The sequence below is a fragment of the Monopterus albus genome, unplaced genomic scaffold (assembly GCF_001952655.1).
Source record: "Monopterus albus unplaced genomic scaffold, M_albus_1.0 scaffold52.1, whole genome shotgun sequence".
Lineage (NCBI taxonomy): Eukaryota > Metazoa > Chordata > Actinopteri > Synbranchiformes > Synbranchidae > Monopterus > Monopterus albus.
Window position 1 is genome coordinate 3,253,788 of NW_018127932.1, and position 14,497 is coordinate 3,268,284.

The 14,497-nt window shown below is 41.3% G+C and overlaps 1 protein-coding gene across 6 annotated transcripts in view; it reads left to right on the plus strand.

Moving 5' to 3' along the window:
• The window catches only part of wdpcp (WD repeat containing planar cell polarity effector), a 56,381-nt gene extending 42,139 nt beyond the window's left edge, over window positions 1-14,242 (plus strand). For all 6 annotated transcript variants that reach the window (XM_020601795.1, XM_020601796.1, XM_020601793.1 and 3 more), the window contains 5 exons: window positions 4,649-4,748; window positions 8,475-8,586; window positions 11,485-11,576; window positions 12,620-12,651; window positions 13,778-14,242. In XM_020601795.1, the coding sequence (XP_020457451.1) occupies window positions 4,649-4,748; window positions 8,475-8,586; window positions 11,485-11,576; window positions 12,620-12,651; window positions 13,778-13,828 (387 nt within the window). In that variant the 3' untranslated portion in view covers window positions 13,829-14,242. The remainder of the gene's footprint in view (window positions 1-4,648; window positions 4,749-8,474; window positions 8,587-11,484; window positions 11,577-12,619; window positions 12,652-13,777) is intronic.
• Window positions 14,243-14,497: the final 255 nt, after the last annotated feature.

Sequence of the window (14,497 nt, forward strand, 5' to 3'; positions counted from 1 at the left end):
CCCCCCCTTCTTCTTTTTCTGGGTCTTTGGCTCTTAACGTAGCTTGTTAATTAAATCAAATTGTGTGATAGCTGAATCTGATGCTGGCTCTTTTGTTCTCCAGTGAGGGCTTGTACTGGTTCTTGTTAGATACGCGAGCTGCGTCGGTGGAGTTCAGCCCCTATCTTCCTCTCCTATCTGACGCTGAGCTTGATGGTGCAGGAGGAGGAGGAGGAGGAGGAGGAGGAGGTATCGCACATCTTTGGCAATAAGCTCATTGTTGTTGCTCAGATGAGTAATTAGCATTATTAAACCGTTAAGTCCTTGACACCTATCTGATAGAAGTGTTAGTCAAACACGTGGCTCCTGGATAACCAGTGTGTCAGAAAACAAGCATGTGTGTGTTTGCACACCTGTGTGCATGTTCAGCAAATGCACTCATGTCCAGGGATTACGCCTATGTTAATTAGTAAATGTGTATTTTTATGCCTATGTCGATTTGTCTCCTTTTAAATATTTTATTTGACTATATGGTTGTTGGCAAAGGTTAAATTCCAACCCAAAACATTTTAGCACATTTTAGTTTTTTTACTTCAGATTTCTGGGACTAGTCGTTATTAGTGTATTTATTTTATTCCTAGAGATGGTTAACTAAATGCAGGTGATGTGACATTGCACTAGATATTGTCCTGTGGTTTCAGTGAATTCCCTTCAAAAGTAATCATCAGCTCTGATGTCAGTTCCCCAGAATCAAAGAGCAGAAGCTTCTCTTTTTAGGGCCTTTTGGTGCTGACGTTCTCCAATCATTCAGGGAGAAAGGAACACAGACTAATTCATTATTCCCCAGATAGTGAGATTTCAGACATTTATAAATTATCACCATCTTGAGCCATTATTGGTGATTTTAGTGTCACATAACTGTCATTTTGCATCTCTGAGGCTCAGCGTTGTGGCATTTTAAGAGAAGAGGTGTACATTCTGTGGTACTGGCTTACTATTTGTGTCACCAAGGGAATTTTTGAGAGCATATATTAGTGCTTAGATTTTATACCTAGCATTCTGACACACTGTTGGACACATTGTACCTGAGTAAAGTTCTGCCTAAATATATGGCACAGGATGAAAATCTCCGTGGAACTGGCTGCAGGGAGACCTGATTGTAAATAATATAAACTGTATGAAGAATTAGCACTATACAAATAAAATGTAAAATACTAGAAGAAATGGACTATAATGTGCATTTAAGATGTAACCCATTACATGTTCTATATCACTGAAAGATAATATTCATTTTCAAATTTTTTGCCCACTTGTTTTGCTTTAAAATATTATCAAAGCTGTTAAAGAACCTGAGCACCCCGATGAAGCAGTGGGCAGTAAATCTAGAGCATAATATAGGAAGTGATTTCAAATACAGGGTTAATCTCTACAGGCAAGAATGCAGTATAGTAAGATGTGTAGTTTTATACAAGACATTTCATTGAAACTGGAATATTTTGCTGTTACTGGCATATCACTGTAACTGCTCCTCTCTGCACCAAATGCAACAGGTTTTTCTCATTCTCTGAAATATTGAAGTCACAAATAATAATCATGGATTAAAGATGAGTAAACAGTACAGATGAATTAAGTGTTGCAGTCTGCAAATGTCTGAATGAAGAGTTTCTCCTTAAAAACGTAACAACTTTCCCGAAATCACACCATCATATGGTGGTCAAAGATCACAAAGGTTAAACGTTCAGTGTGTGCAGATGGTCCATATGACGCTGAGCTTCTACTTTTATCCCTGTATAATGTTTCTGTGTGGACTTAACGCCTGAAAAAAGTGCAGTCACCACTGTAGATTCAGGTATGCATGTGTTTTCCATGGATCCTCTTTGATAGTAACCCACAGACATGAACCTGTCTGTGAATGTGCTGCTGTGTGCCACTTAACCTAATTTACTTGGAAGTAACCAAAATATCAGTCAATATTGGGCTCTTAGCGTCCACCGCCTCCCCCCTCCTCTCCCCTCTGTTCCCCAAAAATGGGCCACTAAAACACCCCTTTTTATCAGTGTGGTTAGCTGGCGCGCTGCAACCCCTAAAGCTCTTATATAAATAAGATTAGTGTCGCGTTTGAGCATCAGGGAATAAGAGGTGTAATATCTGATGGTTTTATATGGAGTATTATTGTTATCCCTTCTTAGTCGGGCTGATACTCCTCTCTCTCTCTCTCTCTCTTTCTCCCTAGTTTTCAGTTTGTCTCTCTCTCACATCACATTTGTTCTTTCGTCTGTTCATTCTCTGGGTCTCTCTCTCCTGATTCAGACAGTAGGAGCTAAGCTGGAATAAAGCATCAAGGATTCATGTTGTCCTGTTCTGTCTGGCATTACAGTGTCTTTCTCTCACTGACATGAAAGCCATTGTTGTGAATTTTGCCCTTTTTCACATCGTATTTCTGACTGACCCTCTGCTCTTTCTTTTTCTGCCCCACTCACGCACCTCACTATAATTTCACTGTACTGCCTCCTCTCCTCCTCCACCTGTTTAATCTTCTGCTGCTCTGTTTGTTATCAATTAGGAAGCCTCGCTCGCATCTAATCGAGGGGCCGTGTCCTCCTTCATAGCGGCTGTGTTAACCATCTCAGTCCTGGGAGCCGATTTAGGTTCTTTTGAGGCCATTTTGTTGTCAGCCATTTTCACATTTCCTCCTAACTCCTCACCACAGAGGGCAGGCACCACACTATAATTACCCAATCTGTTCCCATTCATACTCTTCAATTTCAGCACCTCTCTTTTACTCCCCCTCTCTCCCTGCCTCAATCCCTCTCCGCTTCCCACTTCTTTTGGAAGCTAGCACCCCCCTCTTTTTCCCTCTGGGGGTACAAAAGCTGGGTTACAATATGGGGGCATTAGGGCCGGGTGCAGGCTCAGCTGGGGGCTGGCTTTAGGCAGCTGAGGGTTATCCACGGCAAGCCCTGAGTCACAGCACTGATGTTCTGTGATGTTGCTGAGGCGGAAGACTTTCTTTAACATGCTGTACCCTTTGATGGGCCCTCAGGCCCTGCGACCCCGAGTAGCCCCTCGTTGGGTGCCAAGATGAGGGTTTGATTCACTCCGTTCAGTCAGTTTAAGAGGTCGAATGTTTAGTCTGTGTGTTACAACATATAGTTTCTCTTTTTATTTTATTCATCTATGTATATTTGTTCCTGCTTGACACTATCCTGGTTCCCAGGCATCGAGACACTGGGCAAAATTAATGTTGTTAAGGAAGTGAATGTTTATATTTTCTTCTGGGGAATTCAAATCAGTGGCCTTTCTGCACAAGACGTATGTCGGTACCTACATGCAACTCCTGATGGTCAACAATGAATTTAATGTAACACCTGAATTTTTTATTTCATAGTGATTCATCTCTTCATATACAGTATACACTTCCCTACCACAATTCACTCTTTCAATTTTAAATTAAACCAATTTAATAATAAAACCTGTATGATTTTATTTTTAACAAAAATTCACTTCTCTGCTCCACATTGACACTTTAGTATCAAATATACAGACATTGAACTTCATGTTGCAATTTACATAACCGTACTAACTATACTAGATACAGATGATGATAGAATACTATTTTAGGTTAATATAAAAATAACAAAAAACCCCATTATGCTGTAAGCCTGTTTACTGCCGTCACAAATTATACACTTTGGACATCGACCAAACTGACTGATGAGAAAGAACAAACTTCTCAAAGAGAAAACAAATGTATTATTCCTGGAATGACTTCAGCTGCCGGCAATTATAGAACTTCACTTCTGGTGCAGATCTTTTTGAGTTGTGTGTAGTTTCTTTTTTGCACTGCGCTGTCGGAGAACGGTGTTCGTGAACAGCACACACAAAAAAAAAAATCAAGCTGTTCTTAGTGGGCCCACTTCTCACTACTCTAGATACTCAAAACCTGCTTAAAAGTAGGCTGAGAGACATGAACTTCATCCCACATAGAGCTGTTGAATTTGATTAAGACTAAAGTTTGAGAATTCATTTTTATTTCTACTTCATTTGAACACGAGCTGACCTCAGCCTTAGCTTGTAGCCTAGAGCACTTTGAAACAGGAACAGCTGTCTGATGCAGTGTGCTTATTAATGAATGTTACAGCAGGATTGAGCTTTAAATCAGCCACCCTCAGTCATCATTTACCAGTATTATTATCTCTCCTTATGGCTGTGTGAGACTCAGAGAGATACAGAGGATACATGCTGTCTCCAATATTGTCACTGGCTGATACAGTAATATGCTCAGCTTGATATGTTTCTCTGTAAAGAGAGAGAATACCAACATGTCTGAAAGGTGAACAGTCCCTCGCCTCCTCTCCCACTTTTGAAATGTAACAGATAACATCCTTCCTAGTTCAAAACCGGAGCGACGAGGGTGTGTGTGTGGCAAGCAGACTGATTTCAAAGTTTTTTTTTGAGGAAGCGGCATTTCATCCAAACGGTGCTCTTTCTGATGTTGGGCTTCAAACGGCTCATTTTTTTCTGTCACTTCATCTGTTTCTTCCTTCTCCTGCCAAAACACCGCCTGCACCCCTCCAGGAAAAAAAAAAAAAAACCCCATTGTCATTGGAGCCTAGATTCATTTTAGATTAACGTTCATTTTTCTTTCTTTCTTGCATTACCTTCAAAGGACCTCCATTACGTTGCCAGCGATAAGGGTGAGGTGGTGCTAGCGGATGTGGCCAAGAGGAAAGCTGATGAAATCGAGGCCCAGGCCATCACAGGCAACGGTAAGAAAATAATCATAATGTCTACCCAAAAAAAGAAGCCAAATGTGACTCCTTACGTCTGAAATGGAGGGTGGAGGCTTGATAACCTCGGTACCTCGCCCACTCTAACACATTTTTCTGACATCTAACACCTGGTATTTTCTCAGGCTCTCAGCCTTGTTTGATAGCAGCACACAGAATTAAATCAGATCATGTTTGACAGAGTGATATTTATGCAAAACTCCACACAACCTGTTGCCTTTTATGAAGACAATATATCTATAGTAATGATTAAAATTGAGACAAGTTTGAACACCTGCTTGTAAAATTTAACAGGTGTAAAGAAGAAGTGACTTTAACCTTTATATAATCACAACCAGCACAAAGTCTATACTGTTTCAGAAATAAGTTCAAGATTGTTTTTGTTTTGGGATTTAGATGTTTCGAGATTAGTTTTTCACCCACAATTGACTAGAGAGTGTTATGATATAAAATGTTGTGCATTATCAGACTAATGAAGGGAAGGTTTTTGAAGAACCAGAAAGAGGAAAAGCAGAGAACAGCCCCTTTTCTTGTCGTTACGTAGCGGTGCTGCTGCCCTTTGACAAACACTCCCAAAAGCACATACCAGAGGGGATCAGGCCGAGTTGCTGATTACACACACACACACACACACACACACAGGCAATTCCTCACAAAGGCTTCAAGGGCCAATGGGTGGGCAGAAAACATTCAAATTTGTGAGGGAACTAGATGAACATGTCTGAGTCCTTCATTGGTGCTTAAAACACACCAGAAGGCTGTGTGTGTGTGTGTGTGTGTGTGTGTGTTTGTGTGTTCTCACAGACAATCAAATGAGGTGAGAGAGGTATTTAACTCCACTGTATAAGGTCAAACCCCTAAGGCCGAGTGTCTGTGTGTGTCTCGTTGAATGAAAATGAGCATTTGTGTAACTGTGAGGCCTGTTTGCGTGCAGTTTTTTTCCTAATGCAATGCCTAACACGCACACTGTTCCTCATAAGCCTCTTAATTATGTCCTCGATGATTTACGCCTATCACCTGCAGCGTGTCCTATCCTTGGACAGCAGCACTGCAGAGAAAGAGGGGAAGGGACAGAAGAGAAAGAAAAAGCAGGGATTGCAGCAGGAACAGAATGGGAGGAATTAAACAGCAGAGGCTGGAAGATAAGAAAAGGAGGGAAGGTTGGATAAAAGGAAAAGATAACGAAATAAACCCAGAACAAAAGAAGGAATGAAGAAGAAAGATGTCTAACTTCCTTAACATGCACATTCATCCAAATGAGCCATAACTATGCTACATGGTGGATGGTTTGACTGTGTTTAGCAACACACACACACACACACACACACACACAAGGCGGACATGGCCACTGTCAGTCATCAGTGATGATGTTTTAACTGATGCCTTTGTGTGTGTGCTGTACAGTTGTGTATCAGCGTTCAGCCAGAGCGTTTTAATGGAGCAGAAAAGCCCGTTCATAAATAATGAGTAGCTCGTGTCAAGCAGAGGGCTCCAGTGAACAGGTGTTTCACCACACACACACACACACACACACACACAGCCCCTGGCATGGTTGTCACACAGGAACAGCTCCGGTTCCATCATAAATATCTCATAAACTCACCAAAGGCCAGAAAATCTGCTTTACTAATCTGACATTAAGTTGAGGTGATTTTGGTTCAGGCAACATTTATTTTTAATAAGATAAATATTGTCTAAAAACTGAAAAATAATGACTACACTTGTTAAAAAATATCCAGAGGCTAATAAAACATTATTCTTTAAAGATGCACAAACAAATTATTTGTTCTCTGATAAACTTTGATCTCTGTTGTGTGTTTATACAACGAATGTGTCAGGATTTCTCGAGAGAATTCGTTCCTAACCTGTAGTCACACTTTGCAAATGAATCTTTCTGATACCTGCTGTTAAAATACAAGCAGCATCTCCAGGTATGTTTGGTTGTTGCATTATCACATTGTGCATTGTGGCAAATGTATTAATCGCTCTGTAGCATGCAACCATCTTTGCAAGAGGTAGTCCCTGTTTGTTTAAGCACAGGCTTTGTCCTCACTTACGTGCTTTTCAAACTGAAGTTCCCACGGTGCAGTTTGGCCTGAACTGACAAATTTTCTGTTTGAACACACACACAAGAGACTGAAATTTGTTTGCACTCAGTCACACACTACAGATCAAATTCAGAATGGCCCTTGGAGACGTGCGTATTTGAGTAAATGTATGTTCATAAATGAGCAGTTGGGTGTGACTTGCGGCCTGGGAAGTAGGTTACACTAAACCTTGTGTGAACCGACTGTTTGTAGTGATCAGCTGTTAAACAGTAATTTGAAGTCAGCCTCGTTTGCTCATGTAAAGAAAGCTCAGAGATCCCGCACATCCGACTGACTTGTACTAGATCAGCATTCTGTCAGGAAGGCAAACACATAAATTTACTGGCTATGTACACACCGAAACAGAACTTAACCAGATTGTTCATTTTATCCTCTTGTTAATTAGATGTACTGCTGGATTTGCCAGCAGCTACAGGAGCTCAGCAGCAGACACGCTCATTTAAAGAGTGAATTGATAACCAGCTAGTGACAGTATTATTGATACTTGATTGATCTTGCTGATCCCTCAGTGACACTGCCACCCGGTAGCCGTGTTATTTCTCACTCACCACACATTAAGACTATGACACTTACCCTACAGTAATTCTTCTAAATCTGCACTTGGTTTTCATCTGAGTGTTTAAAATTACCAAACCAGCTCCAGTAACAGCCGCTGATCTAGGCCATCGCACCATGGATTGTTTCACGCCACTTCAAAAAATTGGTTAAAAAAAAAAAAAAAGAAGAGAGATGATCTGCATTTGACAAATGAAACACTGGGAAGAAGAAGCCCTCTCATGCTTTTGTCTGGATGATTCTTCACTTGTTTTCTAAAAAATGAAGACTCTGTACCAAATCGAATGGTCCTTAAGGTGGATGTCTTGTACAGCACACCAGCATCATTCCTGATCTTGGAATCAGATTGGACAGAGACACCATATCCATATTTATGTTTGCCCACTGTAAACCCTGATGATCAGAGATTCTGCCTTTGCTTGTACATAAACACAATAGAGAACACACATTTCAGCTTAGAAGTGGTCCCTTTTATAATGGCATTGGAAATCGCTTGTAGCTGTCTGGCTGACAAGTGTGTTGATTTGGATAGATACGACACTGTGCGAGGCAGAGTAGCGAACAAGTGCGAGGGAAGGCCTCTTTCTCTTCCTCTATCTCTTTTTCTTTTGAGAAGCCAAGTTGGTTGCCTGATTGTTCTGTCTCCCCCTCAGAAAAGCTGATGTGACTGCAGGGCCTTTCATTGGGCAAAGAGACAAGAGCTTTACCTGAAGATCCACTTCTCCACCTCCTCTCTCTCCTTGGTCGTTATGTTGAAAGCCTGTTAGCTCCGGTGTGTGTTGAAGGAAAGCAGCGTTTGTTTTCTGTCCCCCTCTCAGCTCTGTCGGTCGCTCTGCTCACACATCCTCTATTACTGTTTAATCAATTCACAAACTTCACTGAAATAACATGTTTATAACAACATTATTGTGGCGTGGTGTCCAAATTAGCATAAATCTACAGATATAGATGCATATGGAAGTTGATACAAACCATATAGAACTGAGAAGTTGGTCAGGAGACCTAAACAGCTGCCTGTTGTGTTTGTGTTTTTGTGTTTTAGAAGATCTTCTGAGAAGCAGAAACGGTGTGTGTGGTTCCAGCCTCGGGGACAGACAGACCGAGAGAAACCAAAGTGCAACAGGACCCTCACATTCAGGCGCTTTCCCCACACCGTAAGTTACATGGACAGCCACTTGTGAGCAGCAGAAACAAGTTGTGACCGTGGCCCCTTTAAAGTTGATATAACAAACATTTGCTTATTTACACATCCAACATTATCATCCATGTGTAGTCGTGCTTCTACTTGGCAAATGTACAGTAAGGCCGATATTCCCTCTCTCTTATCTCTGTTTTTGGGAAAACCTTTGGCTGTTTAGATGCTAACTCTGCTGTGTTCATCAGCTGTGTGTGTCTGTCACTGGGCCCAGGTAGTGTACAGTGGGTTCTTAGTGCCTTTTCAGTCAAAACAGCTGCTTGGTGTAGATGAAAATGACACTGAGACCAGTGAGAGTAAAGGAAACGGTTAAGTTGAAGCAAGACAGCTAAACAATGAGCCGAAACTCTCACTAAGCTCACTCTCACCCATCCCCTCAGTAGAGCTGAGGGGATGGGTGATAATTCCCTTTACAGTGCCATACAATATATTCACATTGTCATTTAATGCATTTTAATTATTAAAATAGCTGTTGTAGCTGCTTTAAATTGAAAACATATTTAGTTGACCTCAGTATAATCAAAGCGTGGAGGATTCAGTTTTGTCCACTCCCACAGTGATTTACCATTATTTGAATGATCTGTGACCAAATGACCCAGCTGCAGCCTAAAAACCTCAGTGACATTTCAGACGTCAAAGCCACATCAGTTCCAGGTGTTAGGCTTCCACAGGTACCGATGCCGACCACGCAGCCACATTTAAAACGCCACCAGAGTCCATCACGGTGCAGTCTTCATAGTGCAGCCCACGCTCACTGTTTCAGGTTGATTGTTTAATACGCTTGTCTACATGAATGATGTGTTGAAACAGTGTGACGAAAGCATCCCTCTCTTTGTCCCTGCCTGCATCTCACACACACAAACAAATACAAATATAGCCATCCATGTCTCAGTTATTGTGAGATGGGGGGTGACAGAGGGGCATTTCTTGTCAAAGCCCAACTACCATACTGGAGTATTTATATGGGATTTGTGTGCATTAGATAAAAAGGCGCTCTTGTTCTTTTCATCCTCATAGGCTTTTTATGGCTCTTGACTGTAACTCTGATGACTCTCTGCACCCCTCCACTCTGCGTTTCTCTAAGCTCCCTCCATCCATCCCAAATCCCTTCCTATCGGCCAATTTAAACAAGCTGGGTCCAGAGGCGGGGGGAGAGACGGAGAGAGATGCTCTGTCCTAAGCTCTTTTTAAAAACAGTAAAATGAATGAGCAGAGAAAAAAAAGTGGTAAAGAGGGTTAGGGCGATTTGGCAGCCAAAAGCCTGGTCGCACTACCCAGGTCCTCCCCTGCACTGCTGACAGAGGCTAAGAAAGCAGATCCCCAAACCTCCCCAAAGATAATGGCCACAGAGAGGAAGAGACAAAAGCCTCCGCCATCTTTTCATTGCACAGTTTCCCCCCTTCCTTTAGAACAATTTTTATATTGAACCCCCCTCCCCTTTGTAATCTGGTCTCCGATGAAGTTTCATTGTTTCTCATGTGAAGCCAGTGACAGCTTAGCCGAGATGGAGTAGGGGAGGCATTATAGCGCGGGCGTTCTCCTGTTTGGCTCGCTGAGAAAAGAGCAGAGAAACAGAGGCAGGCAGGCACAATGGCAGTTTGGGGGCTCCGCGCTGATTCCCGCATTCCCCAAATCCAACTCTATGCACAGAGAAGTGACAGAGAACGAGACAGGAATCTGGGAAGCGTCCCAGCGTTCCTCTGCTGTTGGCCTCTCTCACTTGTCACATACTCTTCTCTCAGTCGAGTGAGGAGAATTGAGGCTATTTTTGCTTAGCGGAGGCCAGAGTTAATGTGGGGCTAGTGGAGAGCGTCGGGGAGCCACGTGTTTACATTTCACAATGTAATTTTCAGTTTTATTGCATTTATTTGATGATCATGTCCAGAATCTGCAAGTGGGATAGAGTTCAGTTTGTTGTTGCAGATGCTGGTGACAGTTGATCCATCCAAAGACTGGAGCACAGAGGTTGCACTTCTGTAATGATTTGCCAAAGTTAGGAGGACTGATCTATAAAAAGGAAAATCTCTCTGCTGTGTTATGAAGCTGGGAATCTTTAGTCAGTTTGTCAAGAAATTGGCTTCACACCACCTATAATAACTTGATGAGTATTGATTTGTAGTGTGAGACTATGGCTGGAGATTGTTTACATTTTACAGGAATATGATGTTGGTAATTAGCATATCTGGTAAGTTGCTAACATGTTGATACTGAATTTAGAGTGTGAGTAAAATGTTCCGCCAAACTATCTGATCTTACTATGCATTAATCCACTTGCACCATAAACCTTTTACGGTGTCTTAGGTTCTGACTGCACTTGGCTACGGCTAAGGAAAGATCTTGGTTTAACAGAAACAGAAGACGGTGATATGTACGTTTAACCAAAGTGTTTTTGTTGCCTAAACCACACAAGGGTCATTGGATCTGTTTTGTATGTCCATCATCTACCCGGCAATGTCCCAGAAACTCCAGTCAGCACTACCTGATTATGAAGACAGTTGACCAGGTTGGTTGATTGTACTGATGCGAAGAGGCAATAGTTCAGCCTGCGATCACTATAATGTGTAATGGACAATTGATTCTACATATCCATGGTGTAAATACATGCATGTGTAAATCAGTGAGAGAAGACAAACATAAGAATTATCCACTGAAAGTAACCCCAGTATATCAAAGAGCAGTGTGTGTGTTCGTAGGTCTGACCAACTGGTTTAGAGTACCTCATCATTTCTCATAAAGGTACAACTGAATTGAATGGGAAAGCAAAACGCCACAAGCTGTTGATGATACATACAAGTTTAGAAGTGTTCATGTGTTCAAAATGCATCTGATGCTGTTCGGTGCTCTTTTTGTTTTCCAGTATTGATGGAAGAGCCAATCAGAGGAGATCACGAGCAGAGAACAGCCATGTGACCGTGAGCCCAGATGTGTTCAGTGCACTGAGACAAACAGGTGTGTGTGTGTCTCATATTTTAAATGAAATTCTAAATCAATCCACTCTGCTCCGCCCAGCGCTCCCTCTCCCTGCTCCACCACGCTCCGCCCAGCTCTTCACATATTTGTCACTATGAAATCACAAGAAATGACAATGCAATCAAACTTACTGATCAAGCAGAAATAGTTGAAAATCTCTGATTGTTAAAACCTTGTAGAAGCTAATATCTCTGACCTGCTGCCAGTGCTGTTCGGTGAGTCTGGCTCACAGTACCTCTCCACTTTGAGACAAGTTATGGACCAGATTTCTACAACAAAGATACTAGAAAAAAAGTTGCATGCTGTGGCTTTAAGCATCTGCGTCACTGTGTTTGTGCTAGGAGAGTTTTCTAATACTGCAGCTTAAACTTTGGAGGTTAAGAAAAAGCACTTTTAGCCATCACACTTTCCCTTACTGCAGCTAATTATGTTTTTCAAGTCAAAAGGCAAAAACATAATGTCCTAGTGTAGAAAAGCTTCAGCCGCCACCACTAGTAGCTTCAACATGTTTGATCTCGGGGCCACAATTTATGCCCTACAGCAGTCGGCCTGTTGTATTCTCAGTGTAGCCTGAGCGCCCTGCTGCTATATCTCAGTAATGGAGAAACACCCAGTAAGAAAACGTCACTTCTCCTTCTTCACTTCCTGCTCTCTTCATTTTAATAATGCCATTTCTTCAGTGATTAGCAATTTTCCCACTGTTGTTTGATAATCTGGACTGTAGGCTATTTGTATCAGCGTTTTAAATATCTGTATAAGGCACGTCAGGGTTTTAATGTCAATCATGGAGATGGATCGCCATGAGTGACAACAGTTAATGTTCGTTCAAACCCAGAAAAGGTGACGTGTCCGACCCACTGAGTGAGCATGTAACCTGTTCAGGCGTTCAGCTCCGTGTGTGTTGATGTGCTTCAGGGCTGTCGTGTGAGATTATGCATGAATAATGTTGGGTCGCTGCAATTGTTTCAAGGGTCACGGCTGGTTTACAGGAACATCTTCTGTCATTTCATTTTGTTCTGCAGGAGGCGGTGAAGGTGACAGAGACGCTGTGAATGTAAGTTGATTGAAAATTGATTTTTAATTTCATTAGTTTACTTTGAGTCCCTCTGATTAGCATTCACATTAGCATTTCATAGACGGTTTATAACACACTATGGTGTAGTTACAAGCACATATAAAGACATTGTGAAGTGGCTATTGATGGACAGTATTTGTCATCAGGGCCTGTTTTACACTCTGTGCCATTTTATTAGGTACACCTGTAATGCAGTCCAATACAACTGCTTTTAGGATGCCTCTAACAGTTTGGGACACTGCCAAGGTGCAACACAGGTGCTAATTCAGATATGTTTTAGCACTGAAGTCATAGTTAGTGATAGTGTGTCTACATTGTGCATTTATAATCAAACAGCACCATCACTGCAAAACATGTTGCTGACGAACACAGTCACGTTTTACACCTATTTAGTGCTAAATTCTAGTGAGCTATGAACCTTTTATTCAGCGGGGGAGTTAAAGTAAAATGTTACCAATTTTTATTTTTCTTAAGGTTAACAAATCTTAGCATTTTTCTTATTGTTGTATATTTTTTAGTAAGTAAACCTGAACTTCCCACAAGCCCTGATGATTTCACACAAATCAATAAGTATATGTTTATATGTTGTTTGTATTAAAAGGTCACAGGTGCTAACTGGTGAAGATTTGGTTCTTTTTTTTAATCATATATGATGATAAATGAAATATTTTTGGTACTGAGCTTTGCTTATATAGTAACACCAGGACCTTAGTACTGGGAGGTGATGGGTGTTTTCACTACTTGTTGATGCTTTAGACACTAAATGAATAATTGGTTAATCAAAAAATCTGTTAGTATCAGCTGCTGTAATTAACTATCCTCAACCTCATACTAATTTTTAATTTAATTAGACTGATCGGTAAGTTATCATTTTGTCTTTGAGGAGAAAGAGTTTTCCTGTGCTGGTCAATGCAGCTTTAAGGTGTGAATGGTCCAGACTTTATAGAAGGGAAGTAATCAGTACAGTACAGATTGAGATCATTATCAAGTGGTGAATATAAAGACTCTGAGGTCACCTACAGATAAACCTATCTGTAAACCAACAATATCTATATTTATATGTTCCATCTTCTAAAACATAACCTTTCTGTTTATCCTCTTTCAGGAAGAAGATGACCCTGGGATGCTTCATGTGGTTTATTTAGGACTGGTTTGAAAATGCATAACATCACTAACGGGCACAGTTTACTGGCCTACGCACAGAAGACTGTATGAATATCTAAGAACAGTAGAATAATACGAGTGTTATACATGACTTAGTTTTGGATCGTCTGTGTTTAGAGATCTGAGGCTTTTCTTTTTTCAGACCTGTCATAGACATTAGTGAATTTTCAGCCAAGTCACAAATGCTGGACAGCTCTATGGATGTGAATTCAGGTTATTTCAGGTCTTATTGAAGTCTAAACCAAATTAACCTGAACAGAAAACAGTTACACTGAGTTCTTCCTTTTAAAAAGCATGACAGGAAATGTTTTAAACCATGCCATTAATCAGCCTGAAATAATAAATTCTCCTATTATACTTCCATCACTACTGATATTAAAATGTTCCAGGCTTCCTCTGTGTGTGATTGTGCCGTGTAGATGTGTGTGCTGGCCGAGATTACAGGCCACAGTTTTATTCATGAATAGAAGCCAGCCAGCGACTTTAAAGCATCGCGCGGAGCCCCTTTCCTGAACAGCAGCCATAGCCGTGTCAGAGCTGTCGACGCGCTGCGCTCACCGACTAATCTGACAGCACCGCGCGAGCCCTAATCCCTCACTGTATCGTAATCTATTTACTTTGCATTCTAAGAGGATTTCCACCAAAAAAAATATACAAGAAG